The sequence below is a fragment of the Ciconia boyciana genome, chromosome 2, assembly GCF_034638445.1.
Source record: "Ciconia boyciana chromosome 2, ASM3463844v1, whole genome shotgun sequence".
Lineage (NCBI taxonomy): Eukaryota > Metazoa > Chordata > Aves > Ciconiiformes > Ciconiidae > Ciconia > Ciconia boyciana.
In genome coordinates this window covers 133,464,249-133,485,839 of record NC_132935.1, presented here as the reverse complement: position 1 = coordinate 133,485,839, position 21,591 = coordinate 133,464,249, and the positions used below count along the sequence as shown (strand labels likewise).

The following is a 21,591-nucleotide window of genomic DNA, read 5'->3' as shown; positions in this document are numbered from 1 at the left end:
TCCAGCTCTAGTCAATGACAGGCTGCCTCCAAATAAATTAGGAAGAAGGAAGACAGGTAAAGACAAGCAATGCCGTTCTGCTGTCAACACTGTACTTACCGTCAAACTTTCAAGTTCAGTGAAAAGTTTCTTGAACTTCCCAGGAATTTTCTGAAGTGGGGAAAAACAGAGAAAAAAACAGGAAAGCTGATTTAGGCAGAAAAATGCTGAGGCATTTTTTTCCATGAGAATGCCATGTGTGAAGCACCTGCTGAAAGTACCAACAGGCAGTTAACCTCCGCTCCTCAGCTCCAAGAGCCCTAATTACAGACCATGTTCAGTGAGATGCCAGTGAGGCACCAGACCCTGCAGCCTCACCTCAGGGACCTGCATCCTTCTTTTATGGAAACTGCTTGTTAGCAGCTGTTTTTATTTTCTTCCCTAGCTTCCACATCTACTGCATCTACCTTAATATCCATATCAAGTTAGAAGCAGTAACACAGGCTGAGAATTCAGATACTGTGATCGCACCTAGATTAAATCATTTGCTATAATAGATCTTCCCCTAAAACACGGGTTCTAGAAATTAATAGGGGTAACACTCAGTGCTGTTTGATATACCACCCCAGAGCTGACCAGTGTTACTACTGGCACATGCTGGTGCCAGAGAAGGAGAACTTTCTTAAAAAACGATTACTCCACCTCTGGTTCCTCATCCTGATCCCACCGGGAGGTACACAAAACACCTTCCAAGGGAGCCCAGGCACAAACTACCTTCTTGCCCCATATGATAACACCTGCTCTGCTCCACAAGCATCTCCTGCCTTTTAACTCTAAGATGCTTTAATGGATTCACCTCATTATACTCAAAGCAATCGCTCTTCAGTTTGAATTTTGCTGCTGGTATTTCAGACTTGAAGAATGGTGTGTGGACCTTAAAGCCTGTCTGTTTTTTACACCCATACTAGTTAGTCTAGTAAAAGATATCCTCTCTTAGCAGAAATCCTGTCTTGCCTTTGTCCTTAGACCCGGACAGCCACAATGACACTACCAAGAGAAAAGAGATTTAGAACAATTAAGATTAAGTGGATGTGCTGTATGATTAAAATGCTAAAATAACTGAACATGGAATTGCAATTGCAAATTTTTAATATCTTCAATCAGGAAAAGTTAGGCTCATTAAAACACTACATACTGTAGAAAAAAGTAGAAGAATATGCTTGGGAGCATACTACTTATTTAAGAATTCAAGTGCAGAGCCAATATAATCTAGTGTCTAAATGGTTGCTTAAATTTAGGTGGCTTGATTTACATGTGTAAGTAATTATAATTAATTTATAAACATTGCTCTACTTTCTAGAAGTCACATTACTAATGCAAATAACCGTTTGCTTTTGAAATTTCCAGTGCAGTAAAGTTTTACAAACAAACAAAAAAAAGCATGTGACTTCATAAATATTTTACACACAGAAACGTGACGTATTTACAATGATACATATGCAGATGGACTCCTTGTTCCGACAAGCAATATATTCTGCTCTTCCTGAGAGAAGTCCACTAGCACCGCATGATCTCCAGAGGTCTCATCACACAGCTGAGTTCTGTGTGTTTCTGTGCGGGAGAGATCTACACCAATGCCACCGGGTGCCTTTGATACAATACTTAGCCCCTTCCACTCTCCTACCAAAGCCCAGAGAAATGAGATGAAGGCAACCCATAAAAGCAGGCAAGGACAAAATGTTCCCTAGTGGGCAAGGCATTAAAAAGGAGGAGAGACAAAGGGTTTTTCTCTATTGTCATCCTCAGGTATGTATTTTTTTCTAAAATTTTTGCTTTACCTGTTATTTAAAGTTAGCTCCCCCATGCCTGAGTCCTCCCTGCAGAAGCAGTCGCTGCCCTTGTTTCCCTGCTTGCTGAAGCCACTGACATAGGCAGTGATGTTTCCATCTGCATGATTTCAGCTAAGGGGGAAGAATTTGATCTGGACAGTGTCAGATAGGTTTGTAAGTCTCTGATGGCAATTTGGTTTCAGTTGTTGGTGGTCAAGAGTATCTCCAAGGCAGGAGATCACAGCCGCTGTCACTTTGTATTAAGGATTGGTATTTTGTGAGTACTGCCTGCTTGTAGTGTTGGGAGCATGGGGGAGGCATGAAGCTTCACCCCATCACACTAAATTACTCCTTCCCCAGTTTTGGTCCATTAGCAGATACAGTAAGCTTGCAGATACTACCACTCGATAATTTACTTGGATGGAAAAAAAAATCCACAATATAAACACACATCTCAGTGGGACCCTCCACTAAACATCCCATGCTCTGTCTAGCAATCAGTAGCTTCTTCAGCAGATAGCCTCTGTTCCCCAGTATGCTCCTTAATCATGGCCCATTTCCTAACTTTGTTGTCCAAGATGAGCAGCTGCAAAAGAGCTCATAAAGGAGTATTAAAGAGGGTTTATTTCTACTTTGTTTTTTTTTTAATGAAATTATTCCATAACAAGGTATTGCTTGTTCAGAGCCACCTTCATAACTTTCTGTTCTGACATGTACTTAAAATGCTAGGATAATTTACCTGACTTTTTTTTTTTTTTTTTTTTTTTAAAGAGGGTAAGATCTCCTTGCTTTGTTTGTATTTAAAAGCTCTGGAAGGACACATTTAGTTTTATTTGAATAGCTGTTTATCTAAGGTTTCAGGTCACAGAGAAGTTTCTCTACCAACACTCACTCCCTGTTTGATTTCAGCGTGAAAAACCAATAATTAGAAAGAAAAGGTAATTCACCAGTATACAACCTTTGTGAGAAATGGTTCTGACAGGGCCTAAAAGATACAAAGACGTGTCTTACCTCCCAGGTCTGAGACAGCCGGCTGACAGATGCAGTGTTGAGACCCATAACAATAGCAAAGAATGAATTCAGATTTCTTTGGGCTTTACAGCTGTGGAATAAAAATATGAACGCTGTATTCTGATTTTTTGTACTCAGAATCAGAGATAAATGGAATGCACAGGTATCCTAGGTTACTGAGTCCCATTTCAACCCTCAGCACTAACATACAATCATCTTCCACATAATGAACTCATTAAGTGTCCTCTCATGACCACCTGCAGTCTAGGTGATGGGGTCTCTAAGAAGTTTTTTAGCAAATGTTCCACTGTCTCATCAACCCTGTTGTTGGCAGGTTGTTTTTTTTCCTTTGCTGTCAAAAGTAATTTTCCCTTTTCAATGTTCAAGTTACTCTCAGCTGTCCTTTACCATACAGAAAAATTTCTTGACCTCTATTCTGTTGTATTATAAATATTTTCATCCCCTTTTTCATCTTTCCTGTAAACTGTACATCATTGGTTCCTTCAATTTCTCTTTGTGGTCATGGCCTGCAATCTACTTTTCCATATTGTTATTATCCTTCATTGAATTCTTTGTAATTTATTTTAACTTTTCTCTCATGCGTTTCCTTCTTATCAAGGTGGTGTAGCGAGACAGTGGGGAGCGAAGGAGAAACATAATTACTGTTTTGGGTCTAAGTTCTTACACCTTTCTCCTATGCAAGTATAAAACAAATATCAAATTATTTATTTGGAACAGCATCACACTTTGTCCTTGCCTATAATTTGTCATCTATTATCACCCAAGGACCTTTGTCACAGTACTGTTCTTTACAATCATGCATTTATTTCTTCAGCTCAGTATTAGCATTCCCTAGCTGAATTACTTTGCATCTATCTAAATTAAATCTTATCCTACTGTTGTTTGCACATGCCACCAGACTCCTTAGATCATTTTTTTTTTCCTATCCTCCAATGCATTTGCAAACCCTCATCATTTTTATTGTCTGAAAGTCTGATTAATGTTCAATTTACATATCCCTATAAATTAGTTGCAGTTAGCAATGGTTCCAAAACAGGTCCCTATGGAATTTGCTTGATACCTCTATTCTTTGACATTTTACTATATATGATCAGACCCTGCTTATTTCTAGTCCATTAGGAAATGTGAAATCCTGAAATATCGAGTCCTTTTCAAACAAAAAGATTCCACTTTCTCTTACAGATTCTTGAAGACCACCATAAATGTACGTGTGTGTGTGTGTGTGTGTGTGACAGTGAGAGAGAGAATCCTCTTTTAAGATAATTTTAGGTGCAAGTGAATCCACTGCCTTCACTAGGATTTATCATCAGGGAAAAGTATGTGCCAAGGCCTTAGACTGGAAACACGCCAGCATTTGTTACGAGTTTTATAAAGCTTGCACTCATCACTGTGTACTGTCTTGAGATGGTATATTTCTCACTTCACTTCAGCTGTCTTAAAGTTAATCCTAACTTTGCTGCTTAGACTCCTTTTATCATTGAAGTCAGGCAGCTCCCAAAGGTAATTCATTCCAAAAAAAAAAAAAAGGTGTCCAGCACAGCTCGGATAAACTGTCTATGGGATGGGCCCATTTCTCACAAAGAACTGTAGAGAGAAGGTACATGTTCTACAGTCAGCCACCGCTTGGGAAGCAAGAAGGCTGCTGTTGTAATCCATTTATTCTAACCCTATGTTGACCTGTTTCTATAGCTCCTCAGGGTGTTCATTTCTGACAACATGCTAATTCATTTTCTCTATCAAATAATTTGTTTTCTATTTTAGACTAGCGCATCAACAGAAGCGTAGGTATCCATGTTTCAAAAACTCCATCTCTCCTTTATGTATTGGCACACTCTGTAAGAGCGTTCCATCTTCTTCAGGTGTTCCTCAACAGTGAAGCACACAAACATTGAACATGAGAGCTTAGTCCTGGTGCTTTCCTGACAAGCTGGAAGTCAGAGACACAGATTCCTGGCTGAATCTGGGACGAGAGAAAATGGAGCAGCCAGAGCTGCTCACAGACCTCTCTGCCTTAGTCATAAACAAAGCAGCAGGGCTGCTTGGCTTGTGCCTCATGATGAGAGTCCTGTGCTTAGCACACCATCCCTCCACCCTTCCTCTTTCATCAACTCTTCCAGAACTGATGAGATACAATAATGGCTTCTTTTAGAAAGCTGCTTTTCTGATTTAAAAAAGATCCCGAGCAAACTACACGCTCACTTACTTGTGTATCCATTACTTCACAATCTACACGCTACAATGATGGGTGCTTCTGCAATGCACTGGGAGATCCTGTCTATTGTTTACTGATAACCATATTTATTTTCCACAACTTTGGCTTTTCACTTAACAGAGATCGAATTAATTCAAATAGAGCCACATTTTAGTCTGGTGACAAATATATCCCTATTCATGTGGGACAGACATCAAACTTTTCTTGGAATGCAAATTAATGCTACTGTGGTGCAAGCAAGGCACACAGAACCAACCGTTTTTGACGTAATTGGACCAAACTTGGCCATTGATAAGGCAGAAAATGAACGTATTACTGGATACCATACAACTTGCAAACTAAATCAAATCACATTTATGAGTTACACTAGATTAGATTAGAAGAATTCATTTCACCAAAGGCACTGCTTCAGCAGAGAACAGTCCTTTCTGTGTAAGTGCCTTGCAAATTAAATCAACCCAGTCAATGAAGGGAACAAATTATACATTTTTCCATGAACATGCATATTCAAATATTGCAGAAGACCAACAAGTGGAGAGAGAGGCAAGGAGAATGGTTGCACATATTTAAATTGCTCCATTCCCTTGGTTACTAAAATAAGAGTGATTACAGAGAAAAGAACTCTCTGTGTATAGTATATATTTGTATTCTGTTCCAAGACGCAGAATAAATGCCAGCACTATTTTGTAATAGTGCAAGAATAGCCCATCAAATCCAACTAATGAAGAACCCCCCCTCCAATAAATAAAAGAGTACTCCAGAGAGGATAACATTGGGCAATAGCTTACTGAAGCCAGTTTCCTCTAGAGGTAGGACTTTCAAGATTATAACAGAGTTTTTTGGTTTCTGTGTAGTCTTTGGTGAATAATCGTGTTGCTGCTCAAATAGTTTTGTAATATGGTCCTCAGGTTATCTCTGCTAAGAAAGGAGATATCTCTGCACCATCAGGGATTTTGCAGTTGACGCTGCAGATACAGCAGCTAAGCTGCTGGGGAAGATTTGAGCAGCATATACTCCACCACGTCTAGTTTTGGCCAGTGTTTGCTGTTGTTATTTATGGACTCTTTTATCTAGGTATGCTAACACACTGTCAAAACATCGGATGACAAATTAGTTTTCTTTCTTTGCTCTTGCACCTACTTCTCCTTTCCCACCAAAAAAAGCATGTGAATTCAAGGATTTTTTTTGTAACTTCAGTAACTTACTGGGCAGCAATCTTGATGAACTTTTTGACTAGCTGTACGCGTTTGCAGAGCTGGCTGCAGAGGAGTATCTCAGTGGCAACCCAAAGCTGGACCTCGTTGCACCTTTGAAGCAGAAGGCTGAGATTTTCAGTGTTTTCAGCACTGCCCTGTCTGCTGAACGTGAAGTATATCAGCTCTTGCTGGAAGACATTGACAACATTATTAGGGATATAAAAACAATTTAAATGTAAATGAATTATTAATTATTTAGGAGTGTGTTTTTGAAACAAGACTTGGTTACAGATGGTTATTTTTTCATTATCCATGAGCCAATCACAAATGATTCAGGGTCCATGTTTGGCTTAGCAAAGTCTAGAGGCTTATTACAGGCAAGTGGACTGGAAGCCCTGCAAGATGTGCTTTTCTTGTGAGATTTCCTGCAGTTCCACTTCTGGCTACAGCCAGGTATAGGACATAAGCAATCTGTCTCTTTCTGTATTTCATCACTTCTGTTCCAGTATGAAAAAGCAACCATATTAGACTACTGCAGAATCTGAAAAATTTCCATTCAAACTTCTTCCTAAAAATAGCCAAGTTTTCAGAAACAGAGGTGGGGGTATTGATTTCTGTGCAAAAACACCCCAAAACAAACGAACTCGACCGGCTCTAGATTTAAAGTGTCTAACCTGAATAAAAGAACCTGAAGTGAAAGATCAAGGAATGCATCTGATGAGAAGCAAGGGAATTTCCCATTCATTTTCTCAGAAAGTCACCATGCTTTTCAGTGAATGATATTTTCAAGTGACATTTTGTACTGTTAACGGTGTATTTTACTCAGCAGCTCACACCAGAACCTATCAAAGTCATTGAAACAACCCAATGGGCACTGAAGTGGGCCATTATCCCATTTTATAAAGCCTGCCCAACATTTTTTATCTCATTGAAGCCTAACAAGAACAGTAATGTGACCACCTAAATTGCTGAAATTGTGAATTTTGCTGTGGTTAACGTGGTATCAAGGACACCTATTTGTGGAGTCCTGTATTTACTGGAACATTATCGAGTGCAAAGGACAATCTGCATATATAACATATTCACACAGACAGTTTTTAGAGAATAATCATGCTCTTTTACTCTCTTGAGGCAAATCTCAATAAAACCCACAAGGTATACAGGGAACATAAGAGATGCCCTAGCAAAGGGAAGTTACAAACCTTTAACAATTTTTTTCAGTATTAAGGATTGCAACACATCTCTTGGACCTGATTCAATGCCACCACTACTGAGAGCTGCCAAATCATACTGTCATGATGGTGAACTGAGCACCAAGGAATACTGATGCTCCAAAATGCTGGTGCAACGTCAGGAAATCATAATGGCTCAATGCTGCATAACAGTAATATACCTGGAAGTGGACATGGTGCTTCTTACCTCATGAATTGCATTGAAGAGGCTCCAGTCAAAGTTTGTTAGTTCTAAGGCAAGATCCCAGGTGTTGATTCCCAAAATTCTCACAGACCTTTGCTGCAATTCCTCATTTTCAGCAAATGGGTTCTAAATCAATAGCCAAGAGCAAAAAAATCCTGAGCAAACACCAAAAGGTCTGCAAAGAAACAGCTACTGGACCAAGGTACAAAACAGAACTAAGTAATCTTCTCTAAGTGCACTCTGAGGGTTCCCCCCCCGCCTCCCCCAATCAAAATCAAGGAGTTACAGCCTATTTAATAAATAGCTTGAAAAAGGAAATGGGTCAATAGGATCAATGACTTCCTATTGGATTAGTCCTCTCGCTCTGTCTCTCTTTCTTTAAACCTTGAGTATAAAACACTGACCAAACAGAAAGCATAATGAAAATAAAATCCCTGAAGCCATCAGAAAATAAAATCTGAATTAAGACACCAGGAAATTTTTGTATTATAAGATAAAGGAATCATTCTGCAAACACACTGGATTTAGAATAAATACACACAACTTGCCCACCAATCCACCTTTACAAATAACATAAATCCATCCATTTTATGATTCATTTACTCCAAATGTAATCGCCAACAAACAGTAAACACTGTGGGTTCTGATTCATAAAAGTTACTTAGCATATTACTGTGGAGTGCACTGGTACTGCCGGTATTAAGGGTCATTTGACATTTCCATTATTAGTTTGGATTTTCAAAAGTTTGCATTTCTCTTGGGTTTTTTTACCTCATCAGGCTGAAACCTGGCACATGAACCATCTGCCAAGATGAAAGATTATTCTTAGCTGTTAAGCCATTACTTTGGTGCTATATTTCTGACAGTTACAGCAAGTTTTGCAATTTTTATTATGTAACTAATGAAACTAGATTGGCTGTCACCTGTCTGCACTGGAAACCTTCCCCTAATATTCGCATTTTTAGAGGTGGCTAGAACGCCACAGATAATGGGGATGACAGATTACAATGATAGCAGCATGTCAGCTCTTCGGGGCACATTGATCCAACAACATGTAAATAGACATTTCTCATCCCTAGGATGAATGCACGGATCCTAGCGGTACTGACAACACGTGAAAGTCAGTTGCGATACCGTCCCTGCGCTTTCCTCAAAACGCCTGCATAATTAGCAGAAAACTATTGAAAGATCAATGTTTTTGAGTGCCTGACTGCTCCGGCCTCACTGAGGTTTTGGGAAATCACAGGGGGAGAGAGAGTTTGCAACCCCGGTTTCGGAGGACAGGGGGAATGAGAGACCTGCTGCTCTTCAACCCACTCCCCTCCCCAGCACCAGCGAGAGGATTGAGAGACAGACAGACAGAAGGAAGGGAAGAGGAGATAGCACTAGCAATATATGCCAGCCACAGACTGACCATGTGGCTGCCACAATACTGGGGTCACACTGATGCCCAGTAATTGTTGTAGAACTCACACGACATCTATTTCTACATGTAATAATTCCACAAAGTTTGTCCATCACCTTGTATGATTATGTACCAGCCACTTTAAGTGTTACAGCAGCACAAGGGGGGGGAAAAAAAAAAAGTCACACAGGCCCTGAATAATCCTTATCCCATCCAGTCCTGTACAAGCACAAGTCAGCTTTTCCAGGCTGATGTAGATTGAAAGATTTAAGCTGTACAGAAGCTTTGGTCTATTTGAAATTGATGAACAAATTGCATTACTGTTCAGTCAAATAACTTCTGTTAATGCAAGATACTTTTTTTTCAGGTATAGAGCAGCTCAGTAAGCTTTACTAAGGAAGCAAAAAATAAATTCTGTATTGAAAAAGCCCTCTGAGAGGAATAGTGAGTTCTTGATCTGGAGTCAGACAAATAAAAAATGGGAAGTATACAATACACATCCTTACCAAAGAATCAGTCAGATCTTTTCGGTAGACAAACATACGACTGGATGACTCAAAAGATTTTGAGATAGCCAAGTCATTTGGCTGTAGTTCATGTTTTTCTGTAAAAACAGAAAACAAAACACAGAAGCTTCAGAAAAGGAGTAAAAGCTGTATATAACTGAGAAAAACATTAAAAATATATTTGTAAAGCCACATCAATTTAGAATTTAGCTAAGCATCAAACCCAGTCCCTATGTATATGCCAAGCATGGGATCATCATCTCCACACTCTTCAGGCACAATAAAGGCAAGATGTCTCTGATGCTGGACTAGAGCACAAAAACTTCCAGCATCTGTTTTCAAATTGGACATCACATAGGATGGAACAGAAAGAAACGCTTGAATCACCTAGTCTAACTTCCTAGGCATTACAGAACATTTCATTTCAATCCAGTGTATCTACTGTAAATGTAGTGACTTTTGTTAGAGCAAAGTGTCTCGGCCCCCAGAGACTGAGCTGTTGCGTGTCACTGGCAGACAAGGGCAAGGGTGGAGATGTCATCAGCAGCCATGGCTATTCAACAGGAAAAGAAGTTTAAAGGATCCCAACTCCATAAAATTCACCCCATGGAGCAGAGCTGAAGAGTCCTTGATAGTACGGTACGTACAGAAATACCTCTAGACCTAGAGTAATTCCTTTAGGGAACATTTGAGCAAAAGAGCAGGACACACCAAACTGGTAGCAAAGAGAAAGGAACTTTTTTTTTTCTCCACTCCAGAGAAGTGGTTCAGCTCTGGGCATTCTTGGATGCACCAGAGAAAGGTGTGGGAAAAAATAAAGCAAAACCCAGAACACAGCTAAAATCTGCCCTGGGAAAACTGTCTTCTCCTGTGGGCTCCTGTGGGCACCTTCTGGAGACCTGACACATGAGATTTGATTACAGTTACTGTATTAATGTAGACCCAAAAGCACTACAAGCATGTTGAGAGCTACCTTGGACTTTTCATTGCCCATGAGGGAGGAGCAGGACCAGAAGGAGTTTGAGCAGAAACATCATTTCAAACTGTCTGTTTTCCCTCTTATCCATGCTCACACTGACACCAGATACATTTCTGTTGAACTACCAGTATGTTTTTTCAAGGTAATTTTGAATAAAAAGAGCTTGCTTGTTCATTTCAAGAGTACAATAAAAATGTGTTCTCCAATGCTCATACTGCTGCCCTCCAAGTGGATGGCAGATGACAGTTCTGAGTCATGCAAATAGCAAAAATACAAAGAAAAAAAAAAGCATGGCAGGCTGGTGTTTATTGCTCGTAGCAGAGGGGTGCCAACGCATAAGAACAAGGATACTGATATTGTGGTATCTCCAATTAATTCAGGCAACATGACTAAATAACATTTTGAGGGTTACAATAGTCATGTACAAATGACAGTCCTATTGTACCTACATTTTAATTATTGTTTCTTATTGAACAGTCAAGTGGCAACCACTTCTATTCTGTGGCTTTCTCGGCAACCAATGTGGTCTAGAGATAACAGTGTATTTCATTATTTATGAATTGCTGGTTTTCTTTAGCTAAGTAGGCAGTTAGCACCAGATTTATTGCTATCGGAGCAAAACTTGCCCTGCTTTTGAACAGGAACGCAAGACCTGAAAAACAACAGCAGCACAGTGATTATGTAGTGCTGCAAAACGCACTGGAGGCAAGTTTGGGCATACACAAGGGTAAAAGGAGTGTGCCTGCAAATGATGTAACCCAGCTGGCCAGGACACCTACGTGCAATACTCCCGTGTGGCCCCTCTGTGCCCAGGCTCTCAACAGCCAGGGCAGGGCACCATCTCCCTGCCACCCACACCAGTGCCCTGCAAAAAAATGGTTGTTTAACTGAGCTCGGCGTGGGGGAGAAAAATGTGACCTTACACTTCTGAATCCAATAAATAAACAGAACAAGCCAGCATTTGTCTATATTTCATTTAACTAGACTGACAAAGAAGTAAGAATGAGTGCCATATCTTTAAGGGTGCATCCTTTGTCCCACGGGATCGACACCAACTAACGTTATCTGAGAATATGGCCAAGATATTCTAAACTCTTTAGACCTTTTTTTGTAGGTCCAGCTTGGCATTTCTATGCACCTAGTTAAATTCCTTCCTTTATATTCCCTAAGAGCCAAAAGGCACCACAACGAGCAAAACAATCTGACTGAAGACCTTGAGACCTGACAGACACCAAAGCAAATCTTGGGGGGTTGGCTGGTCCCTAGTATCAGCCCACGATCTGTCTGGTCTTCCTTAAAAAAGACAATAAGCCTTTCTGGTCAATGAGAAACACAAAATAATAAGCAAAAAAATGTCAGTTGTAAGCAAGACTGCTTACAAAATATTGCTTAGACTGCTCTCAGTATCTCAACTGTGCAAATACACGTCTCCCTCCTTTCTGGTGGAGAATATTCATTACCCATGCTGTAAATAAGGAAACAGCTACGTATACAGTATTTGTTATCCCCTTTTATATTTTTTAAAGCAAACCATGCCTCATCACCTTCCAAATTAATCTAAATGCAAAAGTAGGAGATTTATCTGTGGGGAAAAACTAAAATCTTGCAGTACTGCTGGAGCCTGAGAGTCCTTTGCACTCCCTTCCCAGTGAGGAGATGCCGTATCCGATGGTACCCAAGAATGAGCTGTTGCCATGGAAACGACTCTCTGGGAAGCAGCTCCTCATTGTTCCCGTGGTCATCCAGCTGTGGGCCCACACAGGAACAGCTGTATCCTTGAACCAGAAAATTTCAGCCCTCCCTTACACGATGCACTAAAAGGTAAGTAATCAGATGAAGGGAAGTTATTTACCGCCAGAGAACGTGACTGTCACCAGCGCCAACTCCTCCTCCGGGTACTGGATCTTTTCTGCTACAATCTTCAGTATCTCCTGAGCTGAAGTGGATACTTGAGCTTTCACACTGACATAGGAGTGCTCTGTTATATACACACGGCAGAAAACTGCACAAAGGAAGAAAGACACACTCAGCAGTAGGCAGAGACACCTGAACAGAGCAGGGGAGAATCTCACAGACCCGACCATGGCAATGCCTCGGCTGCCTGGCTGCTGTGGCTGCACGAAAGGCAGCTGCTGCACCACAACCTACAGGGACAGGAAACTAAGTATAAATGTCACCATTTTCCCCCTTCCCACCTCCTCTCCCTGGGAAATGAGAGCGCCAAGCAAATGGAAACAGAGACCCCCATGGCTGCACTTCAGCAATACCTATCTATTTAAGACTTCCTACCATGAGGATTCATCACAGACAACCTCCTCTACTGCCTATCTTCTCTGCCAACTCAGCTGTTGCCATCTTTTCTTCCTTCCTTTTAGGTTCACATAAATCACCGTCCTTCCACTATATTTCACATCTGCTGCAGAAATTATTTTGGACCTCCACTTCCACCTGGAACAGGAGGCTTCGCAAGAACAGCACTCCCTGGTCTTCAACCACGCTCCCTGGTCTTCAGCCACTCCCGCTAGCTTATCTGTCTAGACATCTAAACTACTTGCATTGCCACGGTATTTTTGCACCAGCAGAGGCTGCCTGTACAGCAATGCAATTAGTTCTGACAACTCTTTCCCTGAATCACTTGCAGCATACATAAAAGGGACTGGTTTGGAGAAATTCCATGGGCTCATCACTTCCACTGAGGTCTATGAGTTGGTTAGGCTTTGAGAGGGAGATTCCCAGCAGTAATGCTGTGCTCAGCTCAGGTAGTACTTTGTTTCTCCTACAAAAAGGGATGTATGCTCCCTCTGCTTGCCAGAATTTTAGGTTTACATCTTTTGCCGAGTTTGCAGTAGCCAGTTCTTTGAAATACAGCTGCCATACTTAAAAGGGAAGAAACAGAGCTGCAGACTTGCATAAATATTTCAAAAATTACATCTGCTAATAAGCACTGCCACAACTCTTGGTTTCATACTCACTTCAGTGCTTAATTAAACTGTCCATTTCCTTCTACTCTAGTACTTCTTATTGCAGACAGGCTGCTACCATGTCAGTATAAGCCAAAACTTTTCTTCTCCAGAAATGCTGTATTTTTAAAATTATTTTTATTGACAGATGTATGTAGCAATAGCTCTTTGCTTGTCCTACAAATCTGCATGGCTTCAGGGCACCTTCATTAACCAAGACCATGCCAGAAGTGGTTAAGAACTCTATCCTCATGAATATCTTTTTTTTTGTGTTGTAGTAAAGAAAAAATGACAATGAGAAGGAAGGAGAAATTTAACGTTTAACCTTGGGGAAGAAAAGTAATTTGTTTTTATAATTTTTTCTTAAGCTGTCTTTGCTGACAGACAGTAAATCAGATGCTCATCCTATGGCAGAATCTCTCTTCAGAATGGATATAACTCATGAAAAGAAAGAGACATCAAACTGCACTCTAAATTACCAGGTAGAAAAATAAATTTTAAAAAATCTGACAGGAATATTTGGACTCCATATGCAGAGTGCAGCACAACTTGCTTACAGTGAATTTGTTTGAAATCTCCTCCTCTCTGTCATTCGGGAGGGGAAGATGACAGCAATATGTTTATAACTGGGCTATTGACATATCTTTTGTTTAACATTGAAGTAAACCAATCTACAGGGCAGGTCCTCAAGCACAACCATCATACCGATTCTCCCAAAGCCTGTTCCCCCACACACCTTTCCAATGTTCTATCTGAGATACCTATTGTCATGGACCATGCCATCTCTTCCAGGAGCCTGTGCTGCTCCTCTGTGAGGTGCAGGAGGGAATGCCAGTGGGAGGAAGTGGTCATGGGTTGCAAGTCACCCTGGTAATGTTTACATTAGGGGATAAAATGCTCCAGTCAAGTGGCATGGTGCGGCTTGGACAGACACACCCTCCACAAGCACCATCGATCAGCAGCACTCCACCACACCAACTTAGAAGTCCACCCTCAGCATCTGTCTCTCCTCTCCCCAACTCCACTTTTGCTATTTCATTCCCTCAATCCCACCATCTTCCGTGGCTCATGCTCCCAAGGAGTGAGATAAAAGCAATTTAACCCAGTCGGGGCTGGCCTTGCTGGGTCCCGCCCTTCCTGTCCCCATGGCCACAGAGTCTGTCCCCTGTCTGGTGCCAGTACATTTCCCTCCCCATTTACTCATGAGCTGTGTCTGACTTTTTAAGAAGAAGAATGAGTGTGGTGGTTCTCATCCAGAAATGCCATTTTTAGAAGCAGCCTTGATAACATAAATCTCAAATAACCTTATATTTGAAGCACGGAAAGAGGATATCTATCAGCAGCACGTATTGTGTGGAAAGACTTGGCATTGAAGGAGCTCAGTTTTTATTCTGTCACAAATGAGCACTAAAAATATCCTGACTCCAAGTGAACTTCCGAAGTTTTGTTTCCGGTGAGAAACAAAGATACATCACCAAAGGGCAAGACTTCCAGGCAGGAGGTCCTTCTGCCTGTTCTCTGCTTGTGTACACAGTGTTATCCTCCTCTCTGCCTCCTTCCTCGTACAGGCATTACGGGAGGGTGACAGCCTCACTGTGTTATTGCATTAGTAGCTATGAAGGGAAATTGCATTTTGAAATGGGTGATATTAAAGTGAAGTGGCACCTTGCACTTCACATGGAGACAATTTTCGAGCAGAGAAGGAACTAAGGCAGGTTCCCAGAGTTAGCAGGTCCTGGCCCATTTCATGTGACAGGCTTATTCATTCACCTTGTGCAACGAAGATCTAGGTCAAGAGACCGAGAGCATGAAATGGAGCTGCAATAACGCCTGGTGGATGGGCTGCCAGCACTCCTGGGAGGCACACACCTCTGCTACAGGCTGCTGGAGGAACCAGACGGGGGCAAAAAGCCCTTGAGACACCACGTCACTATTGAACCCCTGCAAAGTAGGAAGCATGAAGGTTGCCTTACACGGTCAAATCTTTCTTCTTTTGTGGCCCTAAGATCGTGCTCAGAAGCTGTATGTCAGTTTAAAAAAAATTACATTATGGGCAGCCCTTGAAAAACAATTTTGCAGGTTTGGAGTTTTTCCTCCACTCTTTCAATCGTACTTACTTTCTTCTGTTTCATTCATCGTTCCTCTGTGCTGCAGCCAGTTCTCCTTTAGACTGAACTGGTGGAAAAAGGTTTTATTCTGTAAGGGAGTGGGAGGGGAAAAAAAAAAAAGACAACAGTGACTCTCTGCATCCCTGCCCTTTACAAAGCAGTAATTCACAGAACACGTGAATTTGGCCCATACGTCTGGCCAAAAAGGTTTCTGTACAGGAAATCCACCCACCCTTTCTGGGATCAGTGAACTGGGATATGCCTTACTAAATAATGGCCAAGGTGGGGATTTTGGAGGAAGCGGGACGTGCCGAGGCTAAGCAGCCAGCACAATTCAAGGTTCTCTGTAGCCATGTTCACAGCCCATTTCTTACATGCTTATTCTTATATATGTTTCCTGTGTACCAATCAGCCTATTTAGCAGTTTCACTACAATCTCATGTTCTGCCTTCCACATTTCCACAGTAACATTTTAAGCTTATTACACACTTCAGCTTCAGCCCAGTAAATTTGACGAGCACAGCAATTCACCTCTGTGCAGTTTGTACGCCAACTTTCTCCAGCTGCACCTTCTCCCTCTGGTTAAATAGACAGATTTATGTTCCTCTCTTTCTTTCTCTGTCCCTGCCACAACAAATCCCCCCTTTGCTCTGTCTGCTTGACATCCATAGTCAATGCCTGTGCTCAGCCTGATTTGCCCAGGTTGCTACATCTCTCCAGCCCGGTGGGGACATGCTCCCAGGCCTCTCCCGAATTCTGACATCTTAGAGCATCTTGTTAAGATGCTAATACTGTCACAGCCGTTGCGGGTTAGCTCATGCAGCTGATAGCGAGGCTGCACTGGCAGGAAAAAAAAAATTCTTTAAGCAACATTGCAGGTCTAACCTCTCTGATGTATCCTGTCATGTTTTTGGCCACCAGTCACTTTCAATTGAGAAGACAAGAAAAGAGAGGGAAGGGGGCACACAGGAAGGAAGTGAGATGATAAGTTATCTAGCAACCAGCAACAATCAGGTTTGCGTTACCTTTCGGTGAGGTGAATACTCATCTACAGTGCTGAAACAAAAAGGAAAATCCAAATTATTCTTTCCAGCCAAAGATTAAGAAAAGGAAGTTTTAGCTATTACAAAGTTTACAACATCAGAAAGTCTTCAACATTAAATGGTCACCGCAGAATGGCTGCAAAGCTCCTTCAGGGAAAGCTAACGGCGCCTGGCTCAGCCAGGAAACTCTTCTGTGACTTGCACAATCGATGTAGCGAAAAGCAATGCTGCCAGCCCGCGAGCTGCTGGAGAACACGGACGCAGCTCGGGCCCCTGGGTAAGCAGGCAGGGTCACTCTCAGGACACAGCTCTTTCCACTTCCCCAATGGCCAAACCACAGAAACAAACTCCATTTGTTGGAAAAACATGCCAAGGAAATATCTTTTACCAATACCATAATTATTAGTAAAATAATAACCCTGAGACGACTATTGCAAAAGATATTTGCTTTGCAGTACTGCAGATTGCAAAGAGAGAATGAGAATGAATGTACCATCCGAAGTCACAGACTGCAGATTCTGAGGGAAATTTTGCCAGCTTTTCCACAAAGTATCACTCTACTTGCAAGTCAGCCCAGTCAAAACTGATGTGAGTGACTGTTGAACCACACACACCACCCAACAAACATCCGAGAAAACTGAATAATCTAGCTTTAGTTTAAAGAAGAGATGATTTGTAAAAAATGAATGTAGTACTTGTATCACTCATCACTTTATCTTTACTGAATTACAGCAAGATGACAACAAAAATAAATTACGGTCTAAATAAAAGGAGACTGGATCACAGATATAATCAATACTTACTGACGACGATGCATCCCAAGTATCTTCTGAAATTCTTTCAGTTCCTTCTCAAGAATGGGATATTCATACACATCATCTAACACATTCCTGTATATCGTCTACAAAATAAAACAGTATCTGCAAACATCTGATAACTCAAACTTCAATCTAAGGCATCACATCAGTGGTCTAAATCAATTCAGGCACTAGCCTACTAAAACAAAATTCATCATTGTATTTATGCAAGACCCACGAGGAGAGAATGTTCCTGTTTACATTTCCAGACTGGTCAATATTCAGCTTGCCTTTGGCAAAACACTCTTTGTATCATCACCAAGCGAGAGGGCAAAATGTTGACACTCATTAGTCTACAAACAGGAAGATTTAAAACTGCACTTGGGGCTGTTACACGAAATCTGGGTTAGGTCAGAAGAACACATTCTGAAGCATGAGAACATACCACACCATCACCACTTATCCAAAATGATAACAAACAGGTTCATTTGGTTAAGACTTTTAAAATGGAGAATGTTCTCCTTCACTTTTCCTCATGTTTGCATGCCTTTTAAATTGAGTTTCTCTCTCTCACAAACAAATAACAACATACTCCTAGTTGTAAACTAATAAATAAATAAATAAATGCTACTTCTTATTTTTGGAGGAGGCATTGTCTGAATATCATCAATCAGGAACCTCAGTTAAATGTAGAAGACACTACCTCAGAGAAGAGGTAAATAAACCGAATTAGCCTTCATGACTGAAATTGTAGGAAATATTTTCTCTATACTTTTTCAGAATCTGCACATAGATCCTTCTCTTTCCCTTCCAAGAAAATGAGGATCATATGTATAAACTGAGTCATCAGGTTTGCTTTAGCCCAATTAACACTCCTACATTCATCAATCTCAGCACAATTATTCTGGATTAGAATCCTACATATTGTTTTTGCATGTATAACTTCAACCACCATTAACATTACTGCTGTTTAATATTGCACAGAAGCCTCAAGCAGAGAAATTGTGTGGCAATACACAGTCACACACCTCCATGGCCAGAAGGACAAGCCCTGCGTCAAGACAGGTGCAATGCAGTGTAACCTAACTGATGGCTGGAATGATGCCCCCTTTCCAGTACAGCACTACACACCTACTACCAAACAGCAAAAATCCTAAGCTCTCTGCTTCCATATGCAGTGTGTCCTACTCCAAAAACAGAACAAAAAACAAAAAAAAAGGAAGCTCAACACTTTCTCCAAATTTAGTTCAATGTTTCATCCCTTTGTCTTGAGTAAATGACTGAAGAGAGCAAAAAGGCCCTTAAGAAGATCTCCAGTTGCAGACAAAGAGTCTGTCATCAGGAAAGGTGGAACATCATGCAAAGCCTCCTAAAATACTTTCATCTTTCAACCAGCGGGGTGGGAGGAGGGGGAATTCACCAACCAGATGGATCTCGGCTCAGCAATGACATGGCTATTTGCAAATTTACAGGGGAATTCTAAAAGCTTTTGGAACTCATCCAGAAAGATCAGAAGATCCTTGCTAATAAGTAAGGACATAATTTTATTTATTAAAAATACATAAAGCTGTGCTGCTTTCCACGTGCACCTGACCAACACTGTGGAATAGCATTTCACTCCTCAGTCAAAGTAGCATCTCTTACAAGGACCACAAAACTCTCTCTTCATCCATGATCCTCTGCATACCAACTGTAGACCCTGTTCTGGCAGACACGACCAGTGTGTCCAAGGAACCTCCACGTCTTTGTAGGTTTCTTACCTTCCTAAATTTTCCCATTTTGTAGAGAGCATGGAGTTCTATAAGTTTCATATCTGAAAGTAATGTTTTTGACATTGAATGTATTGATATTACAGATTTTCTGTTCAAACAGACTATCTCTAAGGCATTCAAGGAAGACAGATGTAAATCATTTTATATTATAGATTTCATGGAGAAAATTTAAGTATGAAAAATTATGCTTTATAGATTTTGCTGTTGGGGCTTTTCAGACACAGTATGTTAATTAAACAGTGCTGAAATGCATCAGAAAGTGTTTCAATACCTTTAAAAATTGTTTTAAATGCTCATCTTCATGTAACCAGTCTTTGTAGAGAGAAGTCCACTGAGACACCAAATGCAAGACTTTTCGTTTCCTACAGGAGACATCAGAGTCGTCTTCTTTCCCTTGGTGGTTCTTAGCACAATAGGTACAGTAGGTTAAGGAACAAATATAAGGTCTCACTGAAACTTAAAAATTAAGTGATGGAAAAGACTTTGCAATCATCTCATTTGCTAATGAAAGATTTTTTCACTACACTGCTCAGTTTGAAATGTTTTATCCTGTCTGGAGCTTTAGGAATTTCATCAAGTTTTTGGAATGAAATTCTCAGTAATAGAAATGTCAGTTCATCCTCTGTGCCAACAGGATTTTTTTCCTTTATAGATTAGAGAGGCGAGTCTATAAAAGTAAAATCAATTCAAAAGGAATTATACAATGTTGAGTCATATCTTTTCTGCAGAACCGGGAACGAACCTTTGTCCTGCACACTGATGCCAATGTGAATGTCTATGGGAAGGAGGACAATGCATCATTCACAACAACAAAAAAACCCAGGCAGAGGAAGGCAGTTTCTTTTTCCCTGCACAAATTACACTATGTGCAGAAATAACATTATTAAAATAATAATAAAAAAATACGGTGAAAGAATCTATTTCCACCTTTGTTCTCTATTCACAAAGCAGAAACACCAAATGACAGAAGATACCCACTTTGTACATTGTTCCCGTCCCTTTGCTATTATTTCTTTTATTAGGTGAAAAGATGATGTTTTCACCACAAGAGGAAAAAAAGAAAAGAAAAAAAAAAGCAAGTTCATTTTATAGCTACAAGTTCATTCAAACAATACTCCATAGCTTATGGAAGTAATTGGAAATACAAGAACAAACTTCTTTATCTCAGAATGAGTTAGACTTATATACTCTATCATCACATGATAAAAGGAGCAGAGATTGTAGAATACTTCATTTTTTCTCTTCATGTATTCTGAAATGTGTTACATAGATATAGGTATTCTAAGAATTAACATACAGGTCTGGATAGGTTTTAATCCCATTTTAAGTGTTATTTTGTAACAGTTATAAAGGTTTATATATCTTTAAACAAAAAGAGCAGACAAGATTGCATTGCTGCTATGAGTTACACATCTGTTTCAATACATCTTTCAAGCATTCTTGTGAAGTAAGTATGCACATATACAAATGTGTATGTTTTGGATACAGGTTTATTCAGAGGCAGCTTTAGCTTTGTACATTCAACTTCAGAGCAGAAGTTTTCTGTTTATTGATTCCTCAGCTATGTAAATTGTAAACGTTTTAATAGGTGAATGTGTATATATACACATCTCTTTATTTACAGGCACATGCCAGTTAAGGGAACTCATATCCAAATTTGGATTTAATGTTTCCAGTTTGAATCTTTTCTTCCACAACCCATCTGAGTTAAAAAAACAATATAACCTGAACTTTGGGAAGCTACAGATTTGAATCTAATTCCAAGTATCATAAAACCTTATGAAAATTGGACTGGAGAAGAAAAGACCTTGAAAGATCAGCTAAACTAGTCCATCCAAGTCCACCCTAACTAGTCCACTCTAAGAGAAGCTCATGTATACCCTATGTTATCCTTGGAATGTATTTTCTAGTTTCTTCTTCCTAATAGTCTCCAGTATCAAAGATTCTACTGTCTCACACATTTTCCACTACAGTGTTTCTTTTCTTAATGTAAAAAAAAATATTTCCTAGTATCTAACATGAAACTGTCTTACAGCAATTTAATCTCACTGCCTCTTGTCCCATCTGGCATCGATATGGGAACAGATTCTTCCCTTCCTCTTTAGGTACCGGAAAGATTGTCCCATTTATAGTTTCTTTTTTTTCAGTAAAACAATTCAAATTCTTTCAATCCTTCTTGGTAGGTCTTTTTTTCTAGAATATTGATAATTCCCATTGCTCTCTTCTGAAATTTCTCCTATTTGTTCATGTGTTTCTTGGGGTGTGATGCCAAAACCCCAGGTGCAGTCCACCTTTTAAGCATGCCATAATAAATATTAGACAATTGTTCTCTTTTCTCACTATTCTTACATGCAACC

General features: G+C 40.3%; 1 protein-coding gene across 2 annotated transcripts in view; it reads right to left on the bottom strand.

Moving 5' to 3' along the window:
* Positions 1-21,591, bottom strand: part of RAPGEF5 (Rap guanine nucleotide exchange factor 5) — a 167,896-nt gene that overhangs the window by 16,557 nt on the left and 129,748 nt on the right. For both annotated transcript variants that reach the window (XM_072854152.1, XM_072854153.1), the window contains 10 exons: positions 19,506-19,650; positions 17,469-17,566; positions 16,648-16,678; positions 15,632-15,710; positions 12,407-12,556; positions 9,576-9,673; positions 7,668-7,790; positions 6,258-6,436; positions 2,820-2,910; positions 100-150 (listed from right to left, as the gene is read on the bottom strand). In XM_072854152.1, coding sequence (XP_072710253.1) covers positions 100-150; positions 2,820-2,910; positions 6,258-6,436; positions 7,668-7,790; positions 9,576-9,673; positions 12,407-12,556; positions 15,632-15,710; positions 16,648-16,678; positions 17,469-17,566; positions 19,506-19,650 — 1,045 coding nt within the window. The remainder of the gene's footprint in view (positions 1-99; positions 151-2,819; positions 2,911-6,257; positions 6,437-7,667; positions 7,791-9,575; positions 9,674-12,406; positions 12,557-15,631; positions 15,711-16,647; positions 16,679-17,468; positions 17,567-19,505; positions 19,651-21,591) is intronic.